This window comes from Homalodisca vitripennis, chromosome 2, assembly GCF_021130785.1.
Source record: "Homalodisca vitripennis isolate AUS2020 chromosome 2, UT_GWSS_2.1, whole genome shotgun sequence".
Classification (NCBI taxonomy): domain Eukaryota; kingdom Metazoa; phylum Arthropoda; class Insecta; order Hemiptera; family Cicadellidae; genus Homalodisca; species Homalodisca vitripennis.
In genome coordinates, this window is record NC_060208.1 from 107859091 (window position 1) to 107872824 (window position 13734).

General features: G+C 33.7%; 1 protein-coding gene across 1 annotated transcript in view; it reads right to left on the reverse strand.

The window, feature by feature from the left end:
• LOC124354542 (tyrosine--tRNA ligase, mitochondrial) overlaps positions 1-12306 on the reverse strand; it is a 40984-nt gene extending 28678 nt beyond the window's left edge. Inside the window, exons 1-3 of the mRNA XM_046805077.1 lie at positions 11915-12306; positions 9416-9563; positions 671-852 (exon numbers count right to left, since the gene is read on the reverse strand). Coding sequence (XP_046661033.1) covers positions 671-852; positions 9416-9563; positions 11915-12048 — 464 coding nt within the window. The 5' untranslated portion in view covers positions 12049-12306. The remainder of the gene's footprint in view (positions 1-670; positions 853-9415; positions 9564-11914) is intronic.
• Between the last annotated feature and the right edge of the window lie 1428 nt (positions 12307-13734).

Here is a 13734-nt window from a genome sequence, read left to right on the forward strand (position 1 = left end):
TTAAAATCTTAAAAATTATTCATATACACTGTAAAAATCCATAATTAAAATGTCTAGATGTTTTGATGTCGAAGTTTAAGAAGATTAACTTCTACACTGGATTGTTTTCTTTTCTTTAACAATTCATACATCATAGGAAAGAGCAGATACATGCTGAGATCTCCAGTTAATTTGTTTATTTATATAAGCTTTAAACATCAATATTCAATGTATATTTCAAGTCAAGTAACAAAAACTAACTTCATCTACTTTTTTAACTGATGCTTTCCATTTATAAACTATTTTACACAATCAAAATATTCTGACCTCACGTTATGACAGTCATAAATTTCTAACTAATTTTAAAGCAGCACAGCTAAACAGACGTCAGAAGAAAAAGAATGTTATTAAGTAATATTCTTGTTAAAATTGCTTTTAGGATGACTACTTTCATATCAGTCTTTTGTTGGAATTTTCTTTCAACATCAGTGATATTTTAATTTATTACACTAAAGCGAAAACAGTCAAAACCCATTTATATATTTTTTATTGTCCTCCCCAAGAACCTAATTCGTAAACTCTCAGTTAGAGAGTTGCAACCTTATCCCTAGGCTATGGTGAAGGTCTCACTTAAAAACGATTATAATCTTTATCATATCATATCATCCGACTGATGTCAAAATTCACTTACTTGATAGGTTTCAGTGGTTCCTGCTCCTTCTTTTTCCAGTAGAGATCCTCATGGTTCTTGAAGACCCTATTAATGTTCATTTTGATAGCATCCAGGTTCTCCCTGATAACTAAAGAGGACTGTTCTTCTCTGTCCTTGCTTCGGCCACTCGGATCTCCGATACGACCTGTAGCACCCCCGACCTGTTGTACACACAACTTCATTGACAAGAACGAGGTATATATATATGTTTATTTTATATTATATAACCAGGAATATACAAAATGTAAAAGATTTTCTCAGCGGTAAGCGCTTCAACACTTATGACGAGATGAAAGAAGCAGTTAAAGACGGCAGACATCTATGACATTGGTATTCAAAAGCTGTTAGAATGTTATAAGAAATGTTCAAACAAATATTGAAACTATGTCAAAAATAAAAAAAGATTTCAGGAATCAAATAAAACAATTTGTTTTAATCTGTATTTTTTTAAAGAAATTTGACTGATGAGCCACATAGTTTTCAAAACATAGCATATAGAAAAATATAAAGTATGGTTGGAAATATGTCAGTACTAATGGGACCTACTTTTTGATATATTCAAAATTTTAAGGAGATATCGTCTGAAGGGGGAATGCTCTCAAGTCTAAATGTTTACACTGCAATCTATTTGTATACCAGCCTATTTTTATTTGTTCCTTCTTTAATCTTTTTTACACATTTACCAATATTTAAGTATTCAGAAAATGGTACAACAAGAGTAAAAAATGCTCATTATTTCTAAACACTTGTAAGAAACACAATTAATTTAACCATTAAAAAGAATACAGGTAATTATATTGTTTTCTTGTATACAATCATGGTGTAAAACTGTATTTATTACAAGCTATAACAATTTTTACTTTTTTGTTACAGTTTCAAAATCTTTGACATAAATGTAAAAAATTCTACATATAAATAAAAGTATCTATGTGTTACTGAAATAACAGGGTTCCCACTCAATCTAAATACTCAAATTCACGGCTAATTCACGGTTTTCACGGTTAAAAAAATTAAAAAATTCAAGGTCGGAAAGTTTTCATAAACAACGTTTACCGGTACAAACAAAATCGTGTTGGAGAGGGGCGAAGTTGAGACGTAAACACTACAGACGCGGCAGAGCGGTAAAATACAATATAAAACTTCTTCCCATTTGACTAACGATGTCATTGGTCGTGCAGAAATTGACGGAAACGTCTAAAAGAACGAAATAACAATAGGCTTCAGTTACGACGCAAGCAATGAGCGGCGAGCGCCCGATTTTATGTGCGATTTGCTACATAATGAATATAACAAGGCATATTATTTTTACAAAACATCATCATAACAGTCATCAAAGCAATTAAAAAGACAAATTTCAATATAATTAGCATGCACATAGCTCATAATTTTCTTTAACTTACAAGTTTGTTGATATCTGAAGAGAACTTTGTTGACACAGGTTAGACAAGATGCAGGGTGACAGGATTCGTACGTTGGCTAAGGCTAACTCGTTTGAGTCCATGAAGTACACTTGCGTGATTATTAAATTATTTTCTTGTTTAACACATTATTATTATTATTTCGATCAATTTCTTCCACAGGAAAATTTTCACATAATCACAGGTTCACATTTTTAATTAGTACATAAAGAAAAGGCAATTTTATTGAAATTAAAATAACATATAAACGTTTAAATGTATAAAAATTATATACAACTTGTTATAAGAAAAAGTTATTTGGTACCAGTTTATACAAAAAAAATTATATTTGTACACATAAATAAAGAAATTGATAAAAATGTCTAGAATAAAAGTGAATTACGATTAGCACTTTTTGCTAAGTTCCTGTATCTTATCGTCTAACTCAGCTGCCCCTTTTCCTGGCGTCGGACAAAACCTGGAATTTTTTGTGCTTCCAATTCTTTTTTTTTTTTCTATTGCAGCTTGCTTCCTCTCTTTCTCCAGAATTAAATTTTGTCTTTCATTTCTTCTCGTTGTTTTGCCAAGTGCTCCGAGTAGTGGGCGTGGGAATTTTTGGCAGCATGAACTAATTCATTAGTGATTTCCATTGTCTCCAATCCTCCTGCTGCTGATACGCCGTCACAAACTTTTTCTCAACGCGACTAAACTCTCCTCCTTCAAGTTTTCACTATACACTGTTTGTTGACAGAGAAGCCTCTTTCAACAGAAGAATTTCCGTGAGAAAGTGTCAGAATGAGTTGAATGAAAAGCTTTAAATCTTTATATCAATTCTCACAATAAGAATAAGATTGGAGTGTCGAGCTGGGGGAAACAAATCTTTCATGTTGAGACATGAAACCAGCTTGTTGTCCGAGGATGGGGGAGTGAGTACACGATATACCCCTCCCCTTCCACTCTCATTGACAGTAGACAACAAAGGTTATTTTTTACCATAACATCGCTGCACCACATTACAATAAATGAACCTTGTACGATATATTTTTTTCATCTGCATGAAAATGATTAATAGCGTTAACGTAGTCGTATGGAACCCGACAAAAATTATACTTGGACGACTTCCTCGATTTGTAGTTTTGTAGTAATAAAGCTTAACACTACAAAGTTACTTGACGTTTGTTGTTTCCTGGTTAGAAAAAATGCAATGGTTTTTTTTCTAACGTTTTTTATAACATGACGTTTCATTTGTAATATTTTTACTAATACATTATACAATTTAAACACACATTCACCATAAAAGATTTAAACCGTGTACACTCGTAATATCCATGCAGCTTAGGAATCATAAAAAAATATTATTGATAAGGAAAACGCATATCACTACCGTTTAATATCTAAAGAGATGAAAAATAAAATTGTTTTCTCAAACGACCTTACTGTAATTAAAACAGTTATATAGGCCTATAAAGTTATGGTCTCGCTGCGTTAATTTGATATGTGTCGTGTAGGTTCTGCTCCGTCACATTATTATACTATTTATTTACGCAAGACCCTAAATTAAATTCAATTTATTGTCCACCATAAATTAAAATTTTTTATAATTATTACATTGTGTTAACAGTCATTACACACAACGATATAGATATCGTACTGAATAGCATTTTTCTCATTAATATTTAAATAAAATAAGGGATTTAATAGAATGAAATTAAGTTAAAATGTAATTTAAATTCCTTACATTAGATTAAGGATTTGTTATACTTTTTTTATTTTATGAAAACAATAATAGACTATATCTGATACAATAAAACTCCAATACGAAAAGTGTTTACATTAAACGACAATCTATCAAGTAATTAAATTGTGTTATTAATCTCGCGTTCAATCAGAGAATGCCTTGTTTACAGCCGCGTAGCGTAGCCAAGGCCCGGAACCTGGCGACAGACAAAGACAGGCCTCACGTGATTTGAGCCGGAAGCGTCATCTCCCACCGGCCCTTCCTTTTCCTCATTTGTTTATAAACCATATTATCAGTACAATCGCTCAGATAGCAGCACCTGTCCAAACTTCGTGGTCTATCCCCTACATTGCGTGCTACTTTTTACTTTGCAATAGCGAAGGTCAACTTTCCCATATGATCGTCTGACGACGACCCGTGTTGATTTTATTTATTCAAAAGTTGTAGAGATTTTCACGGTATGTAAACAAAATTCACGGCTTATTTAAGGTTTTTTTCACGGTGAACGAAATTCACGGCTTATTCCCGGTTTCACTCACGGTTTTCACGGTCGGGTGGGGGACCCTGAATAATATCTTTACAAAATATCCAAAATAGCCAAACTGATGGAAAGTCATAATGTTTTATGCATTTTGAGGAAGAAGCCCAACTGTCAAATTTTGTTTACCTATTTGCAGTTGTTAGGTAATTTAATAATCCTAAAGATATTACAAATGTGAAAGTTTGTTAAGATGTTAAAAGAGGCTTAAATATATTCTACATAATAGCTTATGAAATGTGTTGCATGTAAATTTATTGTTTATGATATTCATTCGTTTATTATTATTCTTGTTTCCTTTTAACCATGAACACTGGAATATTTGATTTAAAAAACATTATAGGACTCCATTATATTTTAGATTGAATGACAATTATCATAATGTAAGTATTGAAATGTGTTAGTATTATTCATGTTCATTTTAAGTTTAATTTTTTCATTTTCAATAAAAATACCTATATCCATAAAATTCAGAAAACTATAGTAAATTACCATTATTTACACTCATTACAAAAGTATATATATTGTTTACAGGGGCAAAAGGGCAAACTCAAATTTGGCATTGGAAATATAATTAATTTGAACAAGAAGTGTTCCTACAAGAGAAAAAACCTGAAATAAGTATTATTCACAATTTTGTTTAACCTCTGATCCTCTTAACCATGAACACTGAAAAATGTTTGTCTGATACATGATATACAGGGTGTAACTGAAATACACCGACAAACTTCAGGAGGTTGTTCCTGAGGTCAAAACGAACCAAAAAGTTCCTATAAATGTATGTCCTAAAATGCATCGTTTTCTGTCTGTCCGTCTGTTTGTGTTTATTACATTAAATGTTTTTTCTAAACAACCATTAAAGGTACAAAGTTAAACTTTTCAACATATGCTAATCTAGTAAAGGTTGTCAATTTAAAAAAAAAAATTGAAAATTTTTACTCAACAAAAATTCAAAATGGCGGCTAGTTAAAATCTTTGATGGTGAATTTCTCAAAAACTACTTCCTGTATAAAAAAATTTACTAGAATATAAAAAAAATATAAAATTTATTTATAAAACAAACGGTACCTCATTTTTTGAAATCGCTCAAGAAATAAAATAGTTATGGCATTTTTCTTAACCTAGTAACATATCACATTTACAAGTTTTTTTTTCTTGTTTCAAAAGTTAATGTAAGTATTTAGGCAGTATAAAAATTAAAACGATATTTTGGGTTAAAAAAACTTTAAACATGGTAATTAGTATTAAATTTTAAAAACAAAATTGTAACAAGCAATCTACATGACTCAACTTTCATGGTGTAAACAGCTGAATATGTTTTCATGTTGAGACACAGCTGATTAGAACAACAATGAATTCAGATAAGTAAGTCATTTCCGTTTATTTTTGACAAGATATGATCTGTTACTTTCACTTGTAGAAAACATTATTAGTCGATAGTGCTCTTATTCTATTGAAGATGGCAGGTTACCCATTTAGCCATCAAGCTGACATGATATTTATGTATGGAAAAGCTAACGGTAATAGTTGCCTAGCATCCCGCCTGTATTACGAAATCATTTCCAAATCGACAACAACCTACTCATTCCAACATTTGCTGCTGTTTTCAACCGACTTCATGAGACTGGCACTTTGTTACCTTCTACTGCAGAACCGAGGTGTACAGAGACAGCGTAGAACTCCTGATTTGGAAGAAAACATCTTACAGCGAGTAGAGGAAGATCCAGGCGTAAGTACTAGGCAGTTAGGAGCAATACTCGACGTAGACCACATGACAGTATGGCGAGTTCTACATGAGCAGATGTTATATCCGTTACCATTATCAGCGTGTACAAGCCCTTGGTCCAGCTGACTTTCCATTACGTTTACAGTTTTGCCAATGGTTTTGTCAGCAAGCTAATAACCCTGGTTTTACAATCATTAGTTGTGTATACAGATGAAGCTTGTTTTAATCGAGATGGAATAAACCAACTACCACAATATGCATCAATGGGCTGATGAAAACCCACAAGCCATTCATGAAGGGAGACATCAACAGCAGTTTAAAATAAATGTTTGGGCAGGCATCGTTGGAGACTGTTTATTAGGTCCTTTTGTATTACCTGGCATACTAAATGGTGAAAACTACAGACATTTCTTACAACACGAATTGCCTGAAATTTTAGATGATGTTCCCTTGGGTGTGAGAGAGCACTGTTGGTTCATGCATGATGGAGCTCCCGCGCATTTTCAGACTAGATGTCAGGCAATTTCCTGGACCAAACTTATGGGGAAAGATGGATAGGCAGAGGGGGACCTGTATCGTGGCCGCCTCGGTCACCAGATCTAAATCCAATCGATTTCTTCCTTTGGGGCCATCTGAAAAACTCTAGTTTATGAAAGACCAGTTAATACCAGGGATGACCTTTTACAGCGTATCACTGCAGCCTGTAACACTGTAAGGAATACACCAGGAATACTTGAAAGAACTCGGCAATCAATGACCAGACGTGTTAATGCATGCCATCGCATCAAATGGAAGGCATATTGAACATTTGTTGTAAAGTGATCCCTAATATTTTGAAATAAATGTTGCTCTGTTAAGTTATTCCGTATTTCTTAATAATGACAGCTTAAAAACTCTTTTGTTTAATGTGAGATATTTTTGTTTAATGTGAGATATTTTTGTTGAATGTTCTAAACAATTGTAGGCTACTGTAGTTTTTTGAAACAAGAAAAAAACTTGTAAATGTGATATGTTACTAGGTTAAGAAAAATGCCATAACTTTTTTATTTCTTGAGCGATTTCAAAAAATGAGGTACCGTTCGTTTTATAAATAAATTTATATGTTTTTTATATTCTAGTAAATTTTTTTATACAGGAAGTAGTTTTTTGAGAAATTCACCATCAAAGATTTTTAACTAGCCACCATTTTGAATTTTTTGGTTGAGTAAAAATTTTCAATTTTTTTTAAAATTGACAATCTTTACTAGATTAGTAGCATATGTTGAAAAGTTTAACTTTGTACCTTTAATGGTTGTTTAGAAAAAAAAATTTAATGTAATAAACACAAACAGACGGACAGACGGAAAACGATGCATTTTAGGACATACATTTATAGGAAACTTTTGGTTCGTTTTGACCTCAGGAACAACCTCCTGAAGTTTGTCGGTGTATTTCAGTTACACCCTGTATACTACTTCCGTTTCAAAAATATAGCACTCCATCACAATAAATCATAAGTGATTTCACTAAAAAAAAAACTGCATACTTTGAAATTCCTCCACATTGCTTTAAAATAGTTCGAGTGTTACTGAAATCGTGCGAGCTATTCAATCATACATGGAATGTTACAGAGAAATTGTGGGCATAGCCACTGGTAAATGCTCGTAAAAATATATTTTTCATACAGCATTTTACGTTTTTATTGATGCATTTGGTGTATGACGTGTACAAGTAAGTTTTGCTATAAAACACAGGAAAATAAAGAAAAAAAATAATTATTTACTCAAGGATCTGATTTTTCTCAACAAAACCAATTACATCAGTTTCAAGAATTACTAATGGATAGGAAAATAAGCAGGCATTCCTTTATACTGCCACATGATGAAAGAAACAACAAAATGTTTCCCAGCCAGTAGAGAGTATTTCTCTTTGTATCTTTGGCCAATGTGGGAAGCAGAGTTGTTATCAGCCAAAGTGTACATACAAGTGGAATACTCTAGTGGATGAAAAATATTGCTGTGCAATAAAACTTTTGAAATATGAAGTCTGTCCAGTAAATACACAAACTGAGGCCATAAAAACTAAATTTTTTAAGATTTAGTCTACATCGATATCGTCCCCATCAAAGTACTCTCCATTCGTTACTATGCACTTATGCCATCTTCTTTTCTACTCGTAAAAGTACCCTTGGAAGTCCTAGGCAGTTAGGCTTTTTAGTTTTCTTGTTGTTTCTTGCTTTATTGTGTTCAAATCTTCTTAGTGATGCCCTCTCATCACATTTATGCATTTTGGTAATAGGGAAAAGTTACAGAGGGCGAGATCTAGCAAATAAGGAGGATGATCAAGGATGGTGATTGAATATTTTGCCACTGACAAAACAAACGGTTCAAACTGGGATATAGAACTCATCATTTATTGTTCGTTCTTTAGGATGAAATTCATGATGAACAACACCTTTTATATAAAAAAACCACAAGCATGACTTTAATTTTCAATCGGCTTTTTCTTGACTTTTTTTGGTTTGAGGTTCATCTTTTACTTTCCACACCTTGCTTTGTGATTTTAGTTCAATGTCATACTCGTAAAACCACAATTCGTTACAAAATTACCCTATTGAGAGATCCAGCATTGTTTTCAAGTGAATATTTTAAGTCCGTAATACATTCAACTCTTTTCAACTTTTGATCTGGTGTGAGTGACTTGAGACAGCTTGGAGGTTGATTTGTGTACACTTTTTTAAAACCCAAATATTTGGTTAAAATGGTGTGTACTGTTGATTTTCCTTGAATCAGTTTCGGACAGTTTTCTGACGACCAGTAAGGACAAGGGACCGCACATGACCAATGCTGTCATCAACATCAGTAGCTGGAGGTTGTCTCGACCTTGCATTATCCGTATTTATTCGACAGACCTTATATGTGTTCTTTGATCTGTTTTTACATGTTTCTTTCAAATGAGTGGATACTAGAAAGAAGTATAGCATTTAAGACATCAATGTTACAAGTTTAAGTTTTTTTTAGTCAGTCTTATATAATTTATAAATTTTTGGTGTGGTGATCTAGAGATCGTTGTAATGATCAATGACTCATTACGTGATTTGTTCATTATACATATAATTCTCATTCAAATTATTTAAAAAGTTAGTTATATGGCAATTTTTATAATTGAGTTTAATATGACTGAGGTAATTATCCTAAAAAATCTCCCACTTAATAAGAAATTACTGTCAGTTCATGAAGAAAAGCATTCATGAAGTAAATTAATGGCCATAGAATTTTGTTGACTACACAGTTTATAATTATTCTGTTACAGTTTATGACTTGGAGCAAGGTTGTTGTCTACTCACCAGAGCTATGACTTGGTGTCCGGCCCGCTGCCAATGCAGCAGATTTACCAACACAAGCAAGTTTCCAATGTGCAAACTACGGGCGGTAGGGTCAAACCCTGCATAGACACACTGTGGCTTGGCATTCAGTAAATCTGTAATCTCTCCACTGCAACAACCACATAGTGAGCAGTGATAGTGGTGTTAACCATTTGACACGTGATATGGTCATCACAGGTACAACATACAAGTCAGTCTGTACGTCACATCTATTTGCCAAAGAGAATCTCAACTTCATGACAATCAAATAAGGAACACAATGTCTACCAGAATTACAGGGTCTGTGTAGTACACTAGAGAGTATTTGATGATTGAGTGCAGCCCTTTTGTTTTATTGACTAATAGCCCTCTTATTTTGAAATCAGAAAATTCTCTATTGATATTATCACTTACTATTAATATAATTAAAGAAATTATTATATCTACTATGATCATTATTTATCAGTAAATCAAGCAAATTCACAAACGAGTTACTCTAAATACAGTATTGTTTTCTTGTGAAAAGTGGGAAGATATACATTTATAGGGATTTGTGGTATTGTAAAATATATATGAATGTAATATTGTATGCTCAACCAAGGTGAATAAGTTTGAGTTTCTTATTATTACAACTAGACCTATGTCTTCAACATTTCACTCAAGGAAGGAAAAACTGTGTTTAATAGATGTTGAAAACAAATACTTGTTATAATAATATTTAATAACCATGAATGTACAGTATGTGTAAGTAATTGAATGAATATTTTCAATGTGTAATCTTTAAAATAAACAAAATATTGAGTTTCCCATCCTGTCGGTTTTGATAAAATAATTAAGGTATGCAACTTATCAGGGCTACAGTATAATGAGAGGCCACCACCACAATAGAATCATATTTATGATTATCTAAACTATAGAAACAAAAATGTTGACACGAATTACGTTGTATAACAACTATCTATGTTGTGTATCTATAAAATGTAACAAACAAAACAGTATAACATTTAGTTACTTTTACTGTTTTTAAGGATATACTATGATTCTATTGTGGTGGTGGCCTCTTATTATACTGCCTTTATCAGTAAAGACTTGGTAAAAAGTGACTAACATTGTTTTCTTGAATCAGTATTTTAATTTTAATTGATCATTCTATGAGGAACCTTTAAATTTTTGGTAAATCTTAAGATCAGCGACTACCGTTCCAATCACCGTAATTTTTTGCATATTAACACAGGTTAACGTAATTTCACCGAAAAAAAAAATAGTCCCCATTATCGCTAACATATAAAAACCAGTTTTTCGGCAGTACAATGTTGGCAATACAAAACACATAAATAACAAGATTTTCAACTATCAAACTAAAAACAATCGCCGACCATGGTCGTTTTGACGAGTTGACAGTAGTCACGTGACAAACAGGAAAGTTTCCGATTGGCCGGGCGGATCACGTGACCTATAGGACGGCTTCGAATGACCGCCAGACGTAAACAAACCAACCCACATGGACAAGGAATAATTAGTGAAGTTATTGACATGGCGTGCGATGGTTCTTGTCACACGCTAAAAAGACCCTAGCTTGTCTATTCAAAACTCAGATCACGCGATGCTTGCCCACTGCGCAGCGCTTTGCGCTGCTTGCTCTTTTAGAAAAAAATTCACTCGAGCTTTCAAAGTCCAAGCCCAGATCACGCCATGACTGCTTACACACACAAAACTCAGACAGAACTAACGCAGGTTTCATTACAGGCAAAAGATAAGTGGCGCGTGTTTATCACTGATAAGATAAGACGAGTTTATACTAGAAGTAGTACCTGGACTATTGCCCTACGAACTAATAACACCAAAAAAACAAATAAATGCACTGTCAGTCAGGTTTTTTTAATTTTATTTTTTTTAAAATTTTTTTGGGGGGGGGGAGAAACGGCTACGGCGATAATCGGGACTATTTTTTTCGGTGAAATTACGTTACCTGTGTTAGTATGCAAAAATTACGGCGATCGGAGCTGTAGTTGCTGATCTTAAGATTTACCCAAATTTTTTTTATCATAAATCAAATGTTACTATGAATAAGGGAATTATTCAAAGGTAGGTGTTGAAAATGGTGCCAAACTTCAACAGTAGCATCATTGTTGCTAGACAAGTAGTGAAAAAATAAACAATTACAAAATTTTGATTGTTTTCCTTTGTGTTTCATAGCCTACCCAACACAATATCGGTCAACAATATCTTATGCATGAAAATAACAGGCTACAATCTCATCTTTTCAATGGTATACTGTTTATTTTTGTTTCAAACTGTGTTAAAGATAAAGTTTCAAAAAGAACAATGTACTTTGTCAACGGACAAAACTTGGTGGCAGCCACTCTACATACTGTTTTTAAGGGATACATTTTGTCCGTTGCCGTTTGTACAGTTAACAATCTAGGCAAATTCACAATAGATTTTCAAGTGATATTGACAGCCTCCAATATTTATACTTACCCTGCATTACCAGGGAACATATCTTCAAACATTCCTCTCTCATGTAAGCGCAAGATATTCCTGTTAGAATATCTGCGAATTACATTTTTATGATATTGACACACATAACGAACAACTCTAATGGGAAACAACATATTTTTGTCAATTAAAAAACTACAATACTGGTTTGTCTGTAAGGTTATATAACCTATAAACAATCGTGTAGTTGTTCCCTTAGCATAAATGTCACTGAAAGTTCACAGAAGGTGAACAATTATAAAAGAAGTAATTATATCGGTTATTCTAAGTATTCCAGATTACTATTATTCGTTCATCATGAATCAGGACTTTTAAGATAAACAACCTCCCGTATTTATTTACATTTACAAATACAAATAAACTAACAATAACAAAATAACTCCACTTACTTTTTTCTATCTTCTTGGGCTTCTTATATCTACCATGAAACCACACATGTTTATTATCATCTCAACGTCACAATTTTTAATTTACAATAAATTGCAGTATCAGTCTAACTTTAATTTCATACATTGTAGAAGCACCATCGTTATTGGATTTTATTGAACATTTTAAAACAAAACACTCCAATAAGTACGTATTCAATTTTATTTGTGTGAGGCCTTTCTTTTTCAATGAATACATTCTTTTTCATTGTAACTGTCGATCTGCCTTTCATAAAGCCCTGTTGGTGTTACATGTATAGTATTATGGTACTTCCTGTATTTAGTTCCGTTAACAATCTTATCCATGCTGGTGAATTCCACCAATAATCTAAAGATATTGACGCCCAAAGGGGGGTGGCAATCATTCAAGCGTACTTGTGTAAAATCTTACCTCCCCCAGAATTTCTAAGAGCTGAAAGTTAGGCTGAATCTCAGATGTTCCACCGAGGTGGAGCTATCTGAGTGAGGTCTTTTTGATGTGCCTTCTCTTTGGTTTTTGAGTCATGGGTGCTAGTTTGAAGGCCTATTCCCTGGCTTCTTTTTGGTAGCCCATATCTCCGAAACCATACTATTCGTTTCCTGGCAGCGCCACACAGTTTAGGACCATCCGAGGTAAGCCTTTTATCACATCAGGTTCCCTTTTGTGGTCGTTTTCCAGTATGGCATCTTCTTCACATGTATCGACTCGCACTGTGTCAGCGGATCCAGGAATTCTTCTGGAAAGCCTTCTTGTCTCCTTAGATTGTTCTGATTGTTCAGAATAGCAAGGGTCAGATACGCTTATTACTAGTCCCTCTGCTTTTTGTAACTATAAGCTGTTAGAGTTCTCTGTTTTGGTTTTTGGTTCTCATTGCTACTACCACGAGTAGCGGAGAACTAAAAGTCGCTTAATGCGGCACTCCTCTCTACATGGAGAAGGTTATGTAATACTGGAGGTCGCAAGTTATCTAGAGTTAGAATGTTAGAGATCAAGCTCTGTCTTGACCACGTAGCCCTCTGCACATGTTGTTCCACCTTAACTTGGATAGCAGTGGGAAATTAATCAAGTGTAGAAAAGAAGAGAAGAAGTCAGGTTTCAGGGAGAAGGGTTTTCCGATAGATAAGGGTAGACTGAAAAAACTGGATGAGTGATAGATGATAGAAAAGAAGCCAGTAAGTCCAGCTCAGCCAGTCCCTAAGTGGATCAGGCAGTCTCCAGGTGCGCGCGCGCACAGAAATACAGCACTAGATGATGAAAGAAGGTGGCTGTGCAAGTGGACGGACCGATTTGGCTCATATTTTGGAGTATGAAGACCCCACCACTTTCCACCCTGTAACTATATTACTAACTATGTTTATTATTAATAGCATACGTTGATAACTGTACAAGGAACATTT